This window comes from Phalaenopsis equestris, unplaced genomic scaffold (genome assembly GCF_001263595.1).
Source record: "Phalaenopsis equestris unplaced genomic scaffold, ASM126359v1 Scaffold000343, whole genome shotgun sequence".
NCBI classification, from domain to species: domain Eukaryota; kingdom Viridiplantae; phylum Streptophyta; class Magnoliopsida; order Asparagales; family Orchidaceae; genus Phalaenopsis; species Phalaenopsis equestris.
Window position 1 is genome coordinate 303348 of NW_018164785.1, and position 23251 is coordinate 326598.

The 23251-nt window shown below is 32.5% G+C and overlaps 1 protein-coding gene across 1 annotated transcript; it reads right to left on the minus strand.

The window, feature by feature from the left end:
• Positions 1 to 1555: 1555 nt before the first annotated feature.
• LOC110025946 lies at positions 1556 to 21838 on the minus strand. The gene is made up of 6 exons (XM_020726646.1): positions 21293 to 21838; positions 9874 to 9985; positions 9572 to 9743; positions 9298 to 9494; positions 7498 to 7635; positions 1556 to 1825 (listed from the first exon to the last, which is right to left on the minus strand). The coding sequence occupies exons 1-5, from the start codon at positions 21718 to 21720 to the stop codon at positions 7516 to 7518; spliced, it is 1029 nt and encodes a 342-aa protein (XP_020582305.1). The 5' UTR covers positions 21721 to 21838; the 3' UTR covers positions 1556 to 1825; positions 7498 to 7515.
• Positions 21839 to 23251: the final 1413 nt, after the last annotated feature.

The following is a 23251-nucleotide window of genomic DNA, read 5'->3' on the forward strand; positions in this document are numbered from 1 at the left end:
GAAGACTCTTACGACCGACAATACAGTTGTCTGCCAACTTGCCACCCTAGACGCACACACACACACACATATAGAGAGAGAGACACACACAGAGATACATATACTTTTGTATGACTAGTGATATCAGTTCGAAACGAATTGTAGAATAAAACTTAATAAAAAAACTCATTAAAAAATCTCATATTAATTTAAAATTATAATTATTTTACTATATAGGTAAAATCATTTATTATAAAAATTTTAATGTATTCAATTAATAACTAATTATTTGAATTATAGGTAAGAGAAGTTACCCGAGAGGAGGCGGCACCGAGATATCACAAGGTGGGAAGAAGCCCTTGCAAACAAACCTTTGTTTTAATTGGATTAGGCTCCGTTTGAGAATGCGGTAAAGTTCAGTTCGGTTGCAGTAACCGCCAACCCCCCAAGAAAATTTTTGTTTGTTGAAGCAGCGAGATACGAACATCTCCTAAAGTTCCTTTGCAAGAACGACAAATTTTTATCATTTCAGATCAAAGCTGGTCTCCTTCATTTAACGAACGAGATTTTCAAAAAAAATTTACTGAATGGTGACGCCGAAGCTACTTCAAACGAAACCTTACTGACGAGCATCCGCTCTCCTTTTCTTTAATTTTTCCACATTTCTTGGATTCTTCCTTCCTATCTTTGAGTCAAGGTCTACACAAGCCTTCCTCAATGTCTAGAGTACTATAATTGGATGTAGCATTGTTGTTTTTCTCTAATCATAGAGTGAGGTCACTTTAAAGTCTTCTCTATTTCTACTGCTCTAATTGGACGAATGATGGGGTTACAATTGGAAGATTTGTAGATATTCGTTTAGCTCACCAGGATAATATAGAGGGGAATTTATAATATGAAGTAACCAAGTGAGCAAATCAGCAAGAAAGTTCTGAGAAATGGCAAACTAGAAAGACTCATGTCAAATATAAGAAAGACTTGAAAAGTCGAGAATTTGTGAACGGTCGAGTCAAGCCGAGTCACCCTAAACTCAATCTCGAGCTTAATTAATTTTATTGAATTCGAGCTCGAGCTAAGTCTATTAGTTTTAACTGGCCCACAAGCTAGCTAGTTTGTTATAAAATAGAGAAAATAATATCAATTTAGAATAGAATTATAATAAAATGACAAATATAATGAGCAATTAAGAGAAAAAAATAATAATAAAATATTTAATATAAAATATAAAACCTTCAAATTTAATATATTTTTTTTGTATATTTTATATTAATATATATTTTTTTAAACGAGCAGGCTTATGAGCTATCTAGTCATTCAGTTTGGCTTGTTAGGTCATCGAGCACTGTTCACGAGCAATTTATCAAACTGGTCCATGAACCAGCTTGACTCACACCCCTAACTTACCCTTACCAATGAAATTAGGTCCGAAAAATTACAAAATGAAGATATACAAAAACACGACAATAAACCAAATGTTTTTTTTTTTTTTTTTGGCACTTATAGTTGGAATGATGATCAAGGTGCATTCCTGTGCAAGGTTTATGAATGCAACAGCTCCAAAGAATTTGAATACATGTCACCCCAACTCAAAAGCATCATATGATAAGATTTATAAACCCAAGAGTGAAAGAGAAACAAGGTTGCTCCTATTCACACAGCTCCTCTTCAAAAAGACTAAAAGTTGATTTTATAAGTTAACCATAATCATCTTTTTAAACTTAACATGATTAAAATACAACATAAAACTACAAAAAAATCAAGAAAAAAAAAACAAGCACCTGGTTCAGTTTGTCATCAGTATCTCCTATACTGTTAGACTGCCTAGATACCCACTGAAACTTCACATCTGCACCAAAAGAGTAGAAAGCCACTTAAGTTTAACTAGAAGCAATGCTATGGAAGAAACAATATCAGACCACAAAAAAAAAAAAAGAGAAAATCTTAAATAATTCTAATGAGCTTTACACTTCTGTGGATATTCAATGGTAATCAAGTCCTTTAAGTTGTCTAAGACAGAAACAACAACGAGCCTCGAAGAGAGGTTGGCAACATGGATCCTTTTTCTCCATTGTGTCCTATTGGGTGTCATATTTTCATTTCATTCTAACAAATTAAGATCATTTTTGATACAATATGCTCAAGTCTTTTTAGGTTTATCTCTACCTTTCTTAATATAAGTCAAATTTAAAATATTTACCCTCTTAACCGGATCATCAGATGGTGGACATTTAATGTGACCAAATCATCTAAGACGTTCTCTCTAATCTTGTCTACCACTGAAGCTACACCAACCTTTGACGGATGCATTCATTTTGGGGTTTGTCTCTAAGTGTCGAGCCACTTATCCACCTAAGCTGTCCTAATCCAACCCAGGGCATGAAATTAATAAAGACGAGAAGGGACGGTCAGACAGTAAAAAATAAATCTTTACTATTCTATTTATATTACTAACAGTTTAATATTCACAAATTCATGAAAGAGCAACTAAAGAAAGCAATTAAAATTAATAAGTTGAATTAACCAAGACAATCAGACAGTTCGTGACAAAAGCATTCTCATCTCATCAACACTTAGTTTTATGCTTCTCTTTTGAAGGCCAACATTCTGCACAACAAAGCATTGCAGGCCTGATACATTCCTCCACTTCAACCAACCAACTTGAATTTTACTAATAACATCCCCATCTATATCCCCATCTATATCGTCACTTTAAACAATAGACCCGAGATATCTAAAACATTCACACCTTTTAATGATTTGATCACCCGTAGTTATAACTCTGTCAGTATATCCTTGCAAATAAATTTGTTTAAATTTTAATTTTTTTTAATTGATGGATACGATATCCAACCATCATGAAGAATACGGCTGCCTCAAGCTTAGTCCAACTGATGGATACGTGGTTTGATTGCAGCCCAAATGGACTTACTTTGGGCTACCTATAGCCGGAGCATGCATGGGTTATACTCAACCTGAATAATACAATCATGCTCAAGTTGCCAACGACCCAATTTAACTGGCTAGATTCAAAGCGACGTATGCAGTTATAAATAGCTTGCACGACTTATGACAGACAATAGGGTGTGCAAAAAATACTCAAATACTCAAAAAATTGACCTGAAAAATCAATCCAAAAAACTGAACAAATCAATTTAGATCAGCTCTCCAAGTTATAGGTCAGACCTGAAAATCGATCCAAAAAACTGAACAAATCAATTTGGATCAGCTCTCCAAGTTATAGGTCAAGTCTGGCTATTAAGCTACGGCTACGAAACTATGCAAAGGGATGCACTCGCGGGTTAATGAAAATCGTATTTATAAAAATTAAACAAAAACTCATAGCAATCATAAATAATTTGTTATAAATATTTGCATTTTTAATGATTTATAATGATACTTGTACACTATTTTTTCATTTAATATTGCATGAAAATGACTTAAAACAGTAGATTTTACAGTTGAGTTGTGCAACATAATTTTGTTTAACTAAATTTACTTGTTACAAAATTCAATTATTATTGCTGAAAACATAAGCAAAAGTATAAGCACTCCTACTTAAAGGAAGCAAATCAAATTAGAATAATGCCAAACTCATGAAATCTATAGGATTTAAGAACAGATCTGGAACCGAATGAAAAAAAAAAGAGATATGGCTTTGGTTATGTAATAAATGTCGTTCTAGCCAGTTAACATTGGAACTTCACTGAATCAGTTGGGTACCAATTCCGATTAGAACTGATCAAACCTGATCCAAATTGCCGCACTAATGCTTGGGTTACAGCAACTGTGGTATGCATCTGGATTTTATCCACCTAGATGGCTGCATCTGTAGCTGCTAGTTTAGCACAACTGGGTTACGTGAAAGTCAAGCACAAATGGGCGATCAGACCACAAGCCTGCTTAGTGATGGCATAGCTTGCAAGCACACATTTTGAATGATCATTGTTGAACGAACTGTGGTTGGAAAGCCAAAGGCTGATCAACAACCAAGGTCAGCCAGCAGCATCTTTAATGCATTGACTAAACTTCGTTTTGTTGATCAACGAATGAGTCTTTTGGTTGGCCAATCAAAGGTTGACAATAGTAGTTAAGCGATGTACGACATTGTGTGGCAAGCCATGGCTGAGCAAGCTCACAGGGATGGCATTGATTGGAACAATCAAGCAAGTTCATGTTATTCATCTTCTTCATCATCAACATATAGGTTAGGTTAGAATCAAAGAAACCAATTAGGTAAATAGCATTGTAGGTATTCTTGTTTGCAAAGATGATATGACTAATTATGCTTCAATATAAATTTTAAGAAACGTGTGCTTTTTACAAAAACAAAAAACTGGGAATTCTTCATAAATTTAGCATGATTAAAAAAGTCGACTTGTGGTAATCATTAACAAGATCAGAATGCAGTTGGAATTTTCCTCTGGAATAAAGAAAGCGTAGCAGATAATTTGAACTAAAAATGCATGATAGCATTAGCTCATAGAAAAATAGTGTGAGAAATAAATGCTGCTCCTTGATATGTTAGGAATAACATGCAACACCACATGAGTGCTCCTACGAATATAAAATTGCATAATTAACAACAAATAACAAAATATTTACCACTTGATAAGCACTGAATGTTACCAGTAGCTAAAGCTATGCTTTCCTTGTTTGATTTTTAGATGATGCATCAAAAAAGGGAAAAAAATCATGCATCAACAATATAAATTTGATTCGTCGTAACTTTATAGTATATCATTTATCATCACCATCATTCCCTTAAAGTAACTATTTGATATATTTGCAATAATTTGCATATATTCATCAACTTCTAGCTATTTTACCTTTCATCTACTAATTTTTCTTCATAATTTTCACATAGTAATTCTGTTGATTACTACATGTTAACCCTTGATTGTATGTGCTAAATCACACAAGGCAATCTATCGAAATTTTATCTTAAATAGGTGTTAATCCAATTATCTTTATAATATAATCCTGTAGTACTCTATTCATCCTCATTCTATCAAACTTGAATGTTGGAATTCTCGTCTTTTATTTCTATCAACTTAATTGCCAAAGCTATTTTTTGTGAAGCACTAGAAAACATATGGAATGAAAACTCTTATTACAACTTAAAAAAATCCATAATTCGCCTTTGTGGGCTCTCTTATTCCATAATACTCCATGGTACGTCTTCATTTTAATCATTTAACTTCAACTTTAAAATTATGACATCATGAATAGGCCATTCATTTGCTCCATAAATCAAATGTACTAAAACTTATTAACCAAATAATCACATGAACTTCCAATAATTTTCATTGACCATTATTAATTTCACATCCATTAGTATTAGAATTACACCCTGTATTTGATCAGAATTCTATTAATTCTATGTTATTTATCATCTGAGTTATCCCTAAATTATTGATTGACTCATGAAGGAATTTCACCTACTACGATTATCATTAGTAAAAAACGGATTGCAAAAGATAAGGCCTAATTATTGATCTGTGATGTAATTCCACTTACTATTGGAAACTTAGGGATCATCACAACTACTAGCATTTAATCATTTCCCCATCATATATAGAATTAACAGCTTCAACTTTTCTCTTTGATGCCCACAAAATAAATTCCATGCTCCTTGATAATCTCTTTTAAAAGTAAACAATAAGACAGCCCTTGTTGTTACTCTATATTTTTCATTAACTACACCCAATATAAAAATTACCTTCAAAAAAATCTTCCAAACAATAAAATCAAACAAATTCTCCAAAAATAAAATATTTTTTCTGAGCTTATATTTGATTAGGGTCTCCCATAACTTCATTGCTAACTCATAAGTTTGATTCTCCTATAAGCATCACAACCAAAAATATTTTTTATCTTAAAATTTAAGTTCAAAACACCTCTTCTCCAATCATCTTTGCATCATTTAAATCTTTATAGTTAATAAAAAATATATTAACAAATAACCCCTCTCTTATAATCATCAAAATCCAAATATCTATTGGACCTAAAAATTTCCATTTATTAAACTTCTTTAGTGCTAACCCATAATCATTTTATTGGATAGATCATGAGTGTAATAATATTTCATCACTATCACCTTCTACCAAAGTTCCTTAAACTCCAATTTATCAATTTTGGAGTTAAAAATTCCATCTTTTTTAGATGCATTCATATCAAATTAGATTATACAGTCTTCATATTTAATAAATCTAGTTACATTGATGCATAAACTTTTTCTATATGCCATCATTTCTCCTTAAAACATGACAACATACAAATCAATAATATGGTTGTTGATACATTGTCTAGCAAAATGATTAGCTTTGCTCATAAAAAAGTTCAAGCGCACCTTGAAAAGCAAGTATGTTATTGATTACATTAAGTGAGGAATAAAGTTGTGAAATTGCATAACATGCAAAGATGCCACAATTTGAAATTTAAAACAATTTTTCTAAATTTGGTATCAATTTAGTTTTATTCTCTCTATGGAAATTTTAGGGACTGCTCAGTTTGTTAAAAAAGTAATGCAATATAAAAGCAATTCATTATATTCAAAATATTTTGTAGTTGTTTGATTTAGTACAAAATAAATACAGGCCTTTATGTTCTTATTTTATTTGAAAAGAAAAAATCAAAATCAATGTTAAATACGTTAGAGGGCAGCGGCAGCGACCACCGACCGGGGACGATGAAAAAAGGAGACCCGTAGAAGCTAGGAGTTGCGACTACAGTCGTCAGTGGACAACAGTCAACAATGATGAGGGCCAACGAGGAGCTGCAGTCCCTAACTGGGAGTAGCTGGCAGATGTTGGCAGTGGCAGTTGCCGCCAATTATGGCAATGTGGGCTGTATTTAATAATGAAGTTTAAAATTACCAAAATTTGGCGAATTCTAAATACACTATTTTTGAACTGCTGATAAATTCTAAATTCACCAAAATTTTTAAGTATATTTCGTTGTAATTCAACCAAATGCCAAAATGTTGAAAACGCCAACATTTTATTTAATTTACACTACAAATACACCAAACTAAACAGCCCCCCATAGTCTCCATGATGTCAATGATTTCAACAATCTTGGCGTTTAGTTTCAAACTAATTTTCAATAATTTCTCTTATTATTATATTTTAAAGATTTAAAACATTAAATAAAACATATTTTTTTTTATTTTTTAAACTAAAAATCTTTGTTAACATATTAAACAAATTATTTAGCCTATATTCTGCTCAACATGAAATACAATATTTCTAAACAAATCAATGTCATCAAATGGCTTATATGGTCAAAATCTAGAATGCTTTATATTCTTTTCTTCTTCCGAAAACTGAAAATATTATAAAAGCACCCTATGCTTGTTCAGCTGCAGCATTAAGCAACACTTGAAATTAGAACAACGCTACAAACTGACAAAATCATAACTGAAAAAAACATGATAATGTACAAAAATAAATAAACAACAATTCACCAATATTAGAGAAAAAAATAATTGAAACAGAAGGAATCTTAGTGTAATCTAACCAGTTAATCGCATAATTGTTAGGATTGTTTGAACAAATGCCGTGCCAACATCTCAGAGACATCTGAAGCAAATAGGCTTTCACATCCAAACAGTTGCTGAAGCTTAGTGTCGCACAGTATCATGTTATTCATGGAGTCCTGGACAAGTCACAGCAAACAAAGTTAAAGCAAGACTGAGAAGCATTCAAATGTGAGTAAAACGATAGAGCAATAGACCCACAGAGAGGTTCTCTGACAATTCCTATACAGTGGCTAGTAGCTGAATGAAGCACAATTATGTGAAGCAAGAATGCCTACAGGAACAATAACAAATGGTAAAGTATGTGTGTCAATAAATGATCCAATTATCATTTGGTTCAATTTTGAACTGAACCAGATTAAATCCAAAATTGACCCAATTACTCTTCAGGTTCAAGTTAGATGTGTTTGGGTCAAGTTAATCGGGCCATGTTGTCCAAAGAAATTACATGAATTATCTAATAAATGGTTAGATGACTGGGGTTCAGGTTAGTTAAGCTCGTGTCAAGTTGAATTCAAATCAAATATTTTAACACATAATAAATAAGTTTGGTTCAGATCAAGCATAATCAAGTCGGCCAACTTCAGGTCCTCCTAAAGCCCAAACCCAGCCCATCACCCTGAATTGACACAAACTCTACATTCTAAAACATCTACTGTCCTAACCGTACCATCAGACGGCCAATCTTTAATGTGACCAAACCATCTAAGATGACTCTCTCTAATCATGTCTGCAATTGGAGCTACACCAACCCTTTCACGAATATATTTGTTCTGCATTTTGTCTCTAAGAGTCAAGTCACTCATCCACCTAAGCATTCTCATCACAACAGCATTTAACTTAGTTTTATGCTTCTCTTTTAAATGCAAACATTATAGGCCAAAAAGCATTGCAGGTCTCACCACCATCTTATAAATATTTATTTTAAGTCTAAGCGATATTTTTCTATCACACAATAGGTCTGATGCATTCCTCCACTTCAACCATCCAACTTGAAACATCCCCATCTATATCACCATCAACCTAAACAATAGAACCGAGATATATAAAATGATCACCCCTTTTAATGGTTCAATGACACATTGTTATAATTTTGCCACTCGATCTAATACTAATAAAATTACATTCCACGCATTCAATTTTAGATCTACACAAACGAATGCTTTTAGACTCTAATGTAGACCTCCATAATTCAATTTTATCCTGAACTCTTTCTCTAGTCTTATGCATAAAAAGGATGTCATCAGCAAAAAGCATACACCATGGTACATCCTCATAATTTAAACCAAAGTATTAAAAATTAATTATGCTCACTAAGAAAGGCAAAAAATAATTGCAGCGACCATGAATCAATGCAATTTAAAGACCAATTCAAAGATGACATTGGTGTTCCATTAACCTTCCTCAGTAAAAAGAGTTGTCATGTGGGAGACAAGGACAGGCAAATGACATAAACTGCTGTTTTCATGGTGGGGCGGGATGGGAGGGACAATAATGGCTACAAGATCTCAAGAGGTAAAAGGCATGACTCATAAACCAAGGTTGCTTAAAAAACAGTATGGAAACGTAACAAACCAAAAGCACTTAACAGCATAACTTTATCTCATTAAGAGAACATTAAAGCAAAGTCAGCTGTAGAAAGTAACAGAAGACAACCTCAAATCTAGATTCGATGATATATTTGCAAATTATCATGAAAATTATAGATATTGTTTATTAAAATGGTGTGCAGAGAGACCTACGCATTAGAACAATGGAATGAACATAAGGCATAATATAACCTCTAGGCGTTTTGCCTTTATGTAATCCCAAACACGCTTCAATGCCTCAGACTGAAGTATCTCCCTTTCTCCCATGCCAAAAAAATCAGCCAAAGTATCAGAGATAACCACAAGATATTGACTAGCTTGAGTTTCCAGTGAAACATCGACTTCCTTGTTGCATTGCTTTAATCTCTTAGAATCTGAATTCGGTTCCTCTACAGAAAACAAAAGATACAAAATGTCATCAAGAATATAATGACTTGGTACAGACAAAAATAAATTAAGTACTAACTTGCAGGTTCAAGTGGAATTATGTGCTTAGCCAACAATTTGTTCATCTTGAACATGTCTGTAGAATCCGTTTCAAAAAGCAGACGTAATTCGTCATTGCATATTATCTTCCTCTTATTGTTAGGATCTTGGAGATTATATTTCCGGATATAAGACCAAAGTTTCTTCACAATCTGAGAAAAAAGAATGGCAGTATACCAGCACCTTTTACTTCGATCAAGAAAAACAAAGCATGCATTGCCAAGACATGTATTTAGAATAATAGATAAAAAAAATATATTAGCAGTTAGAAAAATAAAGAACCTCTGTCCTTGCCATCTTTGGCTCACCAACAATGACCTGCAGTTCAGGTGAAACTCCACAAATTTTACTTAAACCGCCTGGACCGCCTCGTCTTTTAGGAGCAGCAGGGACACTAGAACAAACCATGAAAACATGATAAAGTAAATGATCAAACAGCAATGTTTTCCCAATGAGATAAAAAAGCAGCATGGATAAAGTTCACAAGATTTTTATTGCAACTACACTGGCAACCTTTGCCCATTTAAGGGCGGGCTTGGTGGCAGGTTGTATTGGCAAAAGATAAATGGAACAAAGGTCAATCAAAGACATTTTGTACAATAGAAAAAAAAAAAAACTGAAAAACATTTTAACCGGGACTTTTTTTAGAGCTTAATCCTTTTGTTTATTCTTCTCTAATAACAGTCATGAGAAGTTATGCAATGCCATCTGTTAGAAGATCTGTGTAAGGCAACCACACCCTCTCCTTCCCTAGTTCTACAGAGTGATTGGACTTGAGAACAAGAATAGAGCAAGCTAAATTCAAATTAAACATAAGATTGTTTCTTTCTAGGCACCCTGAAATGATGATTATTTCCTGACTTGATTGAAGAAACATAAAGTGTGATTGACCGATTGTGGGGTTGGGGTGGAGAGAGAGAGAGAGAGATGATAAAATTGCATTGCGACAAGACAAATTTTTACTAGAATTTGTAGCAAGTAACAGGAAACCAAACGAATACACCCATGAACATGTAAAGACCATACTCAATACATTATCCTCCTACCAGTGCAAGGTCCATGGAGGGGTTGGTGCATGTAACCTTGTACTCACAACACAATTGCTCTCATGAAATGAACATATGGCGTCTAGATAAGAATGTAGGCAACCTAACCATTGTTCCAAGCCTCTCTTTTAATTTACCAATGGATATATGTAAAAAGGAATGGATCATACAATCATCAATTACATTTATAATACATTTCATTGAACTGAATTCCGGATCTTCACACTCCCTCTATAAAAGCACACTATCCAATGTTGTTTATCTGAGCTGTAAAATGGTAAAATCAGAAACAAAGGCATTTAAAGTGAGGTGCAAACTTCAAGGTAGTGGTCTGTTGGTTGGTTGGCGGGGTTCACTGTATGTCCCCTCAGGTCACGGGTACACATTGCGGGGCCTCTCATCATGGGGCCTAACGCATGGAAAATCGGTATTTGGGCCTCTGCCAAATACTGATTTCCTTTATAAAATATACATACAAATATATATGTATATATAGACATAAACCATCAATAGGGCGATCAAAGCGAGTTTAAAACTAAAATTAGAAAATATTATAAGTTATATTAATTATATCATAATATTATCTAACAAAGTTTTGTTCAATTCATATTATATTATAAATTTAAGGTACCAACCTCAAATACCTCGAGGCATAAAGTTTCAAGGTGTATGCTACAACCAAAAAAGTGTAAGTCTCAGTCAAACCATTCAAGGGAAAGCCTAAGGCTGTTTGGATACTTCATGTTGAGGCATGCCTAATGATGTGCACCTGTAAACACCTTTTTAATCCATTAATTTATCTTATAGGGGCATCCAAATACTTATTCTTAGGAACATGTTTGTGCCTTAATTAAAATCATCAAGAGCAAATAATAGAAGAAACCAAAAAGCACAAAAGCATACCAAGAATTTTATGCAATTTCAACCCATTGATGATTATTTCTGATTTAAGACACACCTAATGATGTGCACCTCAAACGCCTTTTTAATACGTGAGTTTATCTTATAGTGGTAAACAAAACAATTATTGTTAGGAATAGGTTTGTAGTCTAATTTAAATCATCAAAAGCAAATAAATAGAAGAAAATAAAATGCTCAAAAACACACCAAGAATTTTTATGAAAGTTAAACACACATTGATGATTATCTGATTAATGTTGGTGTCGCTTTCATTATGATGACAATGCAAAAGCTTCTCAAGAGAAATTTAGTCTTTCACGCTATGTTTACACTATCATTATCGAGTTACAAGTCTCGGATGTAAAAAGTGAATGGTTGCATTAGGCAGTTAACAACTTGTATTAATTTTTTTTGTTAAAAAACTTTGTCATGAATCATTTAATCAATGTATCAATGTTAGGGTGTCCCTGAAAGCGACACGTAGCATAACCTAAATACAGTGAAAAAGTACACAAGGGTCGCCACAACTGTGCTCGGATTTAGTTTTAAATAAGCAAGAGTTATCATATTATGGACAAATGCAAGCAAAAATATTAAAACATGAAACTAATATTATGATAGAAACTTATAATATAAGTATTCTTATTGGTAAATTAAAGAAATTAGTAGACATTATGGTTCATAAAAAGAAAAATATCTTATGCATTCAAGAAACTAAATGAGTTGGACAAAAAGCTAAAAAGATTGATATCTTGGGTTTAAAACTTTAGTACTCAGGTAGAAGTACTAGAAGTAGTTATATATAAGGTTGTGAAACAAGATAAAAGATGATTTTCTTGTAAGTTCATAGATAACATGCGTTGCGAAGAATATTACAATGAATTTTGAGATAAATTCAGTAGTTGGTTTTAATATAAAAGGGAAGCACCGACACAATTTTAAATGTTTAAACATAATATTTAAATTAAAAAAAATGTTTTTATTTTTTTGGTTTTTCTTATTTACAAACTTATTTTATCTACTTACGCTAGTTTAGAAAGTCAAAACTTTATCTACTCAGGTAGCAGTACTAGAAGTAGTTATATATAAGGTTGTGAAACAAGATAAAAGATGATTTTCTTGTAAGTTCATAGATAACATGCGTTGCGAAGAATATTACAATGAATTTTGAGATAAATTCAGTAGTTGGTTTTAATATAAAAGGGAAGCACCGACACAATTTTAAATGTTTAAACATAATATTTAAATTAAAAAAAATGTTTTTATTTTTTTGGTTTTTCTTATTTACAAACTTATTTTATCTACTTACGCTAGTTTAGAAAGTCAAAACTTTATCTACTCAGGTAGCAGTACTAGAAGTAGTTATATATAAGGTTGTGAAACAAGATAAAAGATGATTTTCTTGTAAGTTCATAGATAACATGCATTGCGAAGAATATTACAATGAATTTTGAGATAAATTCAGTAGTTGGTTTTAAGGGAAGCACCGACATAATTTTAAATGTTTAACCATAATATTTAAATTAAAAAAAATGTTTTTATTTCTTGGTTTTTCTTATTTACAAACTTATTTTATCTACTTATGCTAGTTTAGAAAGTCAAAATTTTAATTTCAATTTGTTTTGACAATAATTTGTCAGAACATCTTACTTCAACCATCTGATTTTTAACCCTAAATCAAATGAACTAAAAGTTTAAGTCAATCAGAAGTCCCCTAGTTACGATACTAGCTAAGAATGCTATTGTACTTATGCACAAAAACAATAATGAAAGATATTTGAAAAAAATGAAAATAAAAATAGTTGTCTTAACTAGTACAAACATTTTAGACAATGATCATGACATGGTTTCTTAAATGAAAATATATTAAAAAATATCATAAGATTTTAAATCATAGAAAAAGGTTTTATGAAAGCAAAATTTAATTTTTTTTTATCATTTTGGACTACATAAATGTTGGAGCATATGCATAAGAGTTTAATATATACTAGAACTATGATTATTCACTGTGTTATTTTCAAAGGTATTATGTGATTAAATGTTTCTTCCAAAAGAAACTTCAATGAATTGAAATGACTAACATAAGAGACTGTCTATAGAAGAAATGGATTAAATGAGAATTGGTATCAGATAATATTATTTCTATATTTATTTTTTTAATTGCTTTATATTATTATGTACTGAATGTCCTTATATTTTTGGTTTTGATGATGTTTTATATATTTTGTAATTAATGGTTCTTTTATGGCTGAATGTTATTGTGGAGTGTCATATATTTATATATGTAAGAATTCTGTAATTTTATCATCCATCAGTTCGTTATGTCTTGGAAATTTCAAGCTTTTGAGTCGGGTCATGACAGCGCAGCGACGATGAGCAGGGAGCGACATCACTTTACACAAAGCAGTATATTTGAAATTCGTTGAAATCCAGTAAATTCTAAATATATTAAAAATGAACTAGAAAATGAATTCCAAATATATTGAAATTTTAAACTGCATTGATTTTTCTTCCAACCAAATGCTTGAATTTTTCTATTGCAAATAAATCAGTACATTCATTTTGTTGCGACCAAACAACCCCTAAATTTTTTCATAATCTTATCCAAAGTAATTAAAGCATTGGGTTTTCCTCCAAATTTTAGTTGTTATCCTAGTTGCCATCTCTCAACTTTACTTTCTAGCACAAACTAGACCAATGATACCAACCAATTGTCAAGACATCCTATAAAATATCTCACTCTCATCTAACAATCTTAAGTTAAAAGATCAAATAAATCCACTAAAAGAGGGAGGACATGTCTTGTACAATTATCAATTGAGGTATGCACACAATTCATTAGTGCCACAGCCATGATAACTTTTATTATATTATTTAATGGCATCCCCATTGCTCCAACATTACTTTACTAAGGTATTATCTGAAGTCCTTTTATGCTATCTAAAATCTATGTTCTTTGTATATTTAGGCAAAAATATAAAAAATAATAATTACCTAATAATTTATTTTCATAAATTGGAGATGGATTAATTGATGGAACTATGTGATTGCTGGGTCAGTGAATTAAGATAAAGCTTATTAATTAACTAATTCAAGTGTAATTTGATTTTCCTTATTATTTTTAAAATTTTTAGCTTCTATATTTAAATATCCATGTTTTATTACTAGCACATTTTTTTCAAATTCCTTTCTTCACAAATTTAACTGTCAATCCTTTATCCTTTTTAGCTTATTATTAATGTCAACACCACAAAATACCCCCCTCTTTAGCATTTGAATAATTCATAACACTCAAATTCATGTAACTCCTTCTTAAGCTCAAAATAATATATCTCCTGCTTTGGCGAATGATTATAACAATACTTTGCATTCTTGTATTATTTTGCATGCATTATGTGGTTCTGCTATTTTCATAATAAGCAAATGATGCCAAACAGTCCGTTCATAGCACAATGAATCTTTGTCCACATCTCACACAGCACCAACAACAATAAGCCACTATACCACTCCTTTATCCACGAGAAAATCTAACCGAGTCGAGGAAACAGCCTTCCCAGTTCTATAGATGCCTACCAATGAACAAAACGAAAGTTCTACAATAAGGAAGAAACAGAAGCCATTATGGAAAAAGTTGACACTTTTGAAGAAGAAGAAGAATCAATCCTCTGTGAGTCACCAAAAAAATCATTGATCTTCAATTTGATTAGATGAAGCCGTTGAATCATTGATCTCAAACCAAGAAAAGAAATTATTGTTGCCAACAACTTCCATATTGAAATTCAATGACTGCTTTTGGGTTGTCATTAGGAAGACAATCAAATGATTTGAGATTATGGTGTTGTCAATATGTTTAGAACATTACTTCAATCATCATTGAGGGACTAGATTTCACTACTGTCATTAAAAAAAGCCATTTCAACAGAAAGTAAATGAAATTGAGCTACTGATACGTTTACATATGTTTAATATAAGCATGCCTTATGGCAATCCATCTGGAATGGTTTTCAAACAATGAGTTACCACAAAACCTTGTTAAATTTCCCACAAATGCCTTGTTCTTTTAACCTGTTTAAGGTAGCTGACATAAAAAGAACAAGAAAAGATCATTCTAAAAATTATAGATCCCATTAACCCCTAATAGCCTCTCAAGGGTTGCCACAAAAGATCCTTTTCTACACAATTGAAGCTACTTAAAAAAGATCAAACCATCTCTCATGCAATTCATCTTAGAGAATTGACCTAAGACATTCATGGAGAACCAACAGCGCCCTTATCATTTCCAAAGATCAATGTCATTTGAGAGCCTATAGAGGCCCCTTTTTCACATTAATGTAGCTACAATCATAAGAATTGCCTACAACAAGCTTGCACTACAATCCATAAACTCACACAATGAGCCAATTTAAAGCGTGCAAGAAACTCTTTTGGCTAGGTTATTGTCAAGTTACATACCAAGCCTCATAAGACACCGCCAACGTTCATTTAATAAAGCCTCACATGACAGTTATCTCCCGTAAGCAGAAATTAACGCATCATAACTTCTCATCAAAAAAGCATATAAGAAAAGCTACACATATAACATCCTCTTAAGAATGCATAGACAAATTCAAGAGCAGAGATTCTACAGGCAGGATAACATCAATTCATCAAGAAGCAGGATCAAACCAAAATAAAAATAATTATCACTTTTCATTCAAAAAGCTAAATGCTTAAATACTTGAACTCATAAACTTCGTAAATGCTTTATACACCTGAGCTTGCTTTAAAAGGTGAGTTATTCCATCAAAACATTCCCAAAAATAGTTTAGGAACATAGATTGCTTTGGACATCCAAGATATCCATAAATATCTTGAAGATATTCATTCAAGTGCATTAATATCCAAAGTAAATGCACCAACAAGCATGAAAACACATTAAAAACATGTTATAGCATTGAATTACCATAAAATATGTTTAGAGGTGTCTAACCCGTACATGTAACTTAGTTATCCATATATGATTTACAGACGCAAATACTTATATTAGTACACCAATAACTATGTTAATGCACAATAAAGTACATGAATGCATTAAAAAGCAAGCTTAGTTCACCAACTTGCGTGCAAACACATCATGAAAAAGTGAAAAGTACATCTCAAACTTTGAACTAATCCTCATCAAAATGTTTCAATGAACCTAAGATGATTATAACGTCCTACGAAAGGTAACAAATTTCCAATATGCCCTTCTGAAGATTAAAACACCATAAGTTCCCACAAGGCTTCAAATTAAATACTTGTATTGTAATATCAAACAAATTGAACAATCGAATAGTCCTAGGATTCCAATGAGTCATCAAGTTAAAATGCATGTTAGTATACACTTTCAATAAAAATCATGACTATTTGTTGGGCCTTCCTTGCGCTTAAAGCTTTAAGATCCACTTATGGCTCCCCCTCAACCACCAACCCTAAAGGTATAAGTCGTGCCTACTAAACCTACCAACAAATATAAGTCATAACCAAATTAATTTGGGTAGGCATCGAGCCATCAAGCCCATCAAATTGAACCTAACATAATGAGCCTTTACTAGGATTTTAGACCCAATTCTCAATCAAAGTAATAATAATGACATAAGCCACCAAATAAATAAGCATTGACAAATTTTCATGCTAACAAACCAAACAATCCAAACTAAATCAACCAATATCACTCGTTTATCTTCAACATGATTTTTTAGTTAAACCACTAGTTGTGAATACCTTATGACCATGTATGCCTCTAAGCCAATGTTGGTCATGTCTAGAATCGTAAGTGTTTATGTTGTTTGCCGATAAATCATTCAATCAAAGCCTGTGCAGAAGGCCCTCAACCAATGAATGAGTCAATGTTGAACTAGAATGCATATACTTGACACAAACACACTTCTATCATGGTTGACTCAAGATAATAAAACGAGGCAACCGAAAATTGCTAATCAAGCTCATTAGGCATTACTGCTTGTAGCACTCTTATGTTGGAAGATTGAGTCTACTAGAACGCCTAGGATGCGAAAATCATGAGATCTTAATCAAGTTTTCCTTTATTCCCCTAATCATTCTCATTTAATTGAATTAAAGCCTCAAATACAAAATTTGAGTCTAAGATAACTGCTTACTTAAGATTGTTACATCATGACTGGATGGGGTAATTAACCATAGTAGTTTACACTAATAATAAATATCGACTCTAAATCTTAATGTGACCCAATGTCAAAGAAGATTTAGGTAAGAAAATAAAAAGCTCTAATTGATATTAAAATAGATTAAAAAAAATTGAGTTCTCCAAAGCATTAAGAAAACATACAGAGGAGGTAGTTTTCTTTAGTGAGTAATATTGATACGACTCAATTTTATGTTGTTTTGATGATTTAAATATCATGTTTTATTTCATATTTGTCATAAGTTTATATTACGGAAAGGTAATTTGGTGGTATTTTGCAGATGAAAGATGTTGATCATATTTTGTGGAACCAAAACGCAAGGCAGAAAATAAGTGCATTATGTCAGACATTGGCATAGCAATGCCGGCCTACGGTATAGTTGCGCTAGCCAAAGGCATAGCTACGTCGTCACCAGTCAAATTTTTGGCAAGATTTTTTCAATCAAATTTTGGCAAGAGATACATAATGAGAGTTTTGGCATGATCTAGAGGAGATTGTTGTGTGGTTGGAGGCTATCTTTAGATAGCTTTAGGGTTTCTTTGTAAAACCCTAGGGTTTCCCTTCCTTCTTCTTTGGGGAGAAACTCCTAGGGTTAGTTTTGCTTTGATATTTGAGATTTTGTGTATGAGAGATAAATTGGTGTTCTGTGAGGAATATCGAGGATAGTCTTTCATTGTAAGGCGATGACTTGGTTTGTTGTGGAGAACACTTGGCATAGTTGAAAGTTGGCATACTTTCTTGTATTCATATCTTCAATGTTTACAATAAAATATTCCATGTTTTTTTTACCTCATATCTTATAGCTAATTTGGTTTCATGCACCTGTATGTAAGAATGGTTTTTCTCATTATATTTATAGTGAGTTTCTCTCGTACTAGTTTTTCAAGTTTTTGATTTTCATATGTTGATGTGTCAGCCTTGTTATCGTCATTTACTTCTATTTTAAACAATTAAGATGTAAAAACTTTTTTAGATCTATAACTTCTAACTGCAAAATGAAACGAGTAAGTTAACACCAATGTATTGAAAACTGAACCGGACCGGCCAGTTTGACTGTGAACCGGTTAGTGGTCCGGTCTGAGCATCTAACTGAACAACTTCAACATCAAATCATTCCAGATTGTCTCAACCCATCAGTTCGACCGGTGAACCAGCAACCGGTTCTAGTTTACGAGAACCGGGCAAAGATAAAACTTCAATTTTTCCAACCAACGGAGCCTGTTATCACTTTGATTTCCTAAACAGTGTGAGGCTTATTAAATTTTCCCATTATTTAATTTCCTAAAGCCATATATCAAGCTAGTTTTTTATTGAGATGGAACGAAAACATGTAAAAATTCACAACTTATTATTGAAATTTACAAGATAGTACGAAAACCAGGTTATCATTCATTAAAAATTTAAAAGATAATATGTAACAGGTAATATAATCAAAATGATGCAAGAACTTGAGAAGTATTAAGCATTTTTTTATTTTTTTTTATTTAAATTAATTGATAAAATTATGATTTTCATTCTATTGTGATTCTGGTAGACTCATTAATATGTAATTTAAAATATAATTAGTAAGTTACCATTCATTAGAAATATAATTATACAATTTATTGTAAGGAAAAGATTTTTACTAAATTTTCATTTTTTTTCTTTAGAATTTATTTTACAATTAATCAATTTTTTTTAATTTTACAATTATGATTTTTATTGCATCATTTTGATTATATTTAAATATCTTTTATAATTATTACATTATCCGATTCAACCTCCAGCTCAATCCCAGTTAAATCGATGAACTTTGATCCTCTCTTCCTTTCGTTTCGATATCCGGTCAGATTTTCACAACCTTGATTAACACACAATAACATAGCGGAATAAACATATTGTCATTAGAAAATTACAATCAAGATAAAGAATCTGAGGAATCCTGGGAAACCTTGCATTGTTAAGTCTTTCTTAACTGTAATATGATTTTTAACTCTTCTTATGAGCTAAACGTAAGTTAATGAGAATTGTCTTTGGTTGTCAACTATCACGTAGGGAAACCCATTGAAAAAACATAGAAAAAATACTATATCGGTATCACAAGAGCATAAGCCTCGTTGCCTCTGAAGAACTCAAAGTTGTTCTCCGTCTTTTTTGCTCCTACAACTTGTGTTAATTGTTACTTTTATTACTGATCTTTTAGGATTGTTAGGATTTTCCTTATTGCACTTAAATCACTTTAAACTACATTCAGCGGCATAGTACACTAAAAATTTTCGTGATATGAATATTTTGATAACTATCCTCGTGAAATTGATACACAAAATCTTTAATTGTATATTACTTAATTAACATATATACTTACGTGATTGATCGACCCAACCCATAACAGATTTCGAGCATTAAATACCATAGCAATAATAGTAGCAGTTCATTTTTTCCATTGGTAAATATGAAATTTGCATGCGACAATCAATATCTTTATGAGTATGCATGTCAATGTCTTAATAATTTCAAATGATCCCTTAAATTAAACTATCAACTAAACTTACTCTCAATTATAAAAGATATTCAAGCTATGAATCCATGATAGTTTGAATCAAACATATGATGTATCTCATAATACTAATTCATTTTAAGGCTGTATTGTATTATTAATCCAAATCATGTTTTGATGCCAGTTTTCATCATTGCCTAATCAACATAAATCATACAAATAACTCAAAATAGACAAAAAGTAAAATTTTAAATACATTCCTTACTCAGCATATACACAATTTAACATATTTCAAATTAACCATAGAGCTCAAAAAATAAAAAGAATTTCACAATTCATTTTTCTACGTTATTACTATTCATTGACTTATCAAAGATAGAAACTCTAATTTTTCAACCATATTAAATGGAAACATATTTTATTAAGAGCTTTTGGTAAAATATTCTCTTTTCTCAAGTCTTATAGAGAGATTCTCCGAATCACATCGTTCATCCTCAAGAAATATTGGCATCCTAACACGGTCACTACAACTTGAAATGGTAATTTTTGCTTGAATGTAAGCTCATTAACAAAATATCAAGTACTAATTTATCTAGAAGATTTTATCTTATTTGTCCCTGTTTCGCCACCTTGGCATGGTCCCCTTAAAAAATTTCAAGATTTAAGGTTTAAATCGCATTATGATTTTGACCATTCTATGATGATTCATGTAGCCGACCCCACGTAGCCGACCCCACGTAGTGGTATTAAGGGTTTGTTGTTGTTGTTGTTATTGATGTTGTATGATTTTGATCATTCATGGTCTTCCCAATGATTTTATCTTTATTTTTTCATATTCCTCTTAGTTAGGCTAGTTAGGCCAACTAGACAACGGCAACAACAAATCATTAGAGAAAGAAAAAAAAAAACCAAAAAATCCGTTCCCCTTTTCAACCCAAATCCATCTAACCCAACACTTTCCAAGCTGAATTCCTTCTCCCTTGAGACCGGCATTATCAAGTCATCAATTGGAGCACGTAGACAAACGAACGCGAACCAACGTCAAAATTAACAACATTCAAAAGAAAAAAAAAACAAAAGAAATAAAAGGACGAAACCTCTCTTTAGTAGCCGGGGCAGAGATCCGAGGAGCAGAAGGTGCAGGCGTTGCAACTGGAGGCTGCAGATACTGGTGGGGATTAATGTGATCCCCCTTGGCGGCGCCCCCCGCCATTACTTGTGACATCTGAGCCGTGAAGCTTGTTGAAGGATCATGCGAAGGGCTAGGAAGGTGGGCCGATGGAGATGCGGTAGGGATCTGGGAGAAATGGTGGCTTCCAGTGGAAGAAGTGGAAGATAGTTTGGGGAAACGGGGGCTAAGGAGCATATCAATCTGGTCATGGATGAATGAGATTTTGTGGGAGAGATCGATTCCGAACCTGGCCTCCAACTGGCGGACCACCCCGTTAATGGACGTAACGACGGCAGGGCCGCCTTGCCGGAACAGAGATTCCACGCAACTGGCAAGTTCCTGATCGGAAACCATTGTCGCCGGCTGACATCTAACTGCTCGAGGAGCGATGATGGAGTGGAGGACGAAAAAATAGAGGGAAAGGGGGAAAATCAAAATCACTATATTTCCCTGCCCTCGTCTTTTCTCTCTCTCTCTCTCTCTCTCTCTCTCTCTCTCTCTCTCTCTCTCTCTCTCTCTCTCTCTCTCTCTCTCTCTCTCTCTCTCTCTCTCTCTCTCTCTCTCTCTCTCTCTCTCTCTATGCTACGCTCGCCCGGTCTTCTTTACCTTATTTATTGATTTATAATTACATAAATATTTAGGGGCATTTACATACAACCACAAAATTCTTATATATTTAACTATCTCGTACCAAATCTTTCATATTTACCAAAAAAAAATATTACAACTGGAGTCCGAATAATATACGTGATACACCGAGGGCAATTATATTTTCCCCTCTACTCTGCCTGGTGTATCGCATTTGTTGTCTCGAGATAGAAAGAGTGACATTGAACAATTGTATTCAAGAGGGAAAGCTCATCAACATTGAAGCTTTGATCTGTCAGACTATCATTAGTCCTGCTACAGCTGTTACAACTGTAGGTCTGGGATTTGCTTCCTTGTTCTTTTCTTTGTGCAAGCAGGTTGGGGTTAAATATGATAGTTGGGAGGAAGTTATGCTACCTCTAAAGCCCATCATGAAGGTGAATGTGAAGACTTATTCCGAGTTACGTCCAGACTCCAGATACAATATTTTTTTCATATTTATGCAGATAACACTCAAATTTTTAATATCACATAAAAAATAATATTATTATCATTTTTTAAAAGTGAAATACAGTTTCTCATGTATAAGTTTAAATACAGTAAAGTGTTGTATCGTTAAATAAGAATGTTCGGATGTGAGATATGTAAATACATCAGAATTGGGTGATAAGTATGTAAATTTATCAAAACTATTTATTAATTAGACAACATATGATTAGGAACTAGAGTTGTAATCAAGTTGAGAATGTCTTGTGTTGAAATTAGGAAATAAGGGAAGAGGGAATGTGCTATATTATTTTCGGGTTGTATTTGGAATCATCATAAAATAGGGTTTAAATAGAAACAAAAAAGTCAGTTTAACTTATGTTTTAACTAAAAAAATAGTTTTTTTTTTAATTAGAAGTTATTTTTTGCTAAGTTGTTATAATAATTTTTTTAAATTTAAAGATTAAAATTATAAAACTATGAAAGTTAAAAAAAGTTAGGTTAAAATTATCAAGATATGAATGAGATGAAATCACAAATTATATGCCATGAACAAATTGTTATCATCCGGCAATAATTTTGAGAGGTGAAACTAGTCCCGAGGCATTTTTTTAGCAAGGAAATTCAAACTTCAATTAAAAATCAACTGGATCTCAATTTCAGCAAACTTATAGTCAAACTGACTGGTTTGACAAGATAGACCCAGTAAGATACTAATCTGAGTCAAATCAAGCCAAAAATAAATAGTTAAGCCACATTTGAAAGCATTTAGTGCTTAATTTGGTTGTTAAACCTATTTCAAATCTAGCAA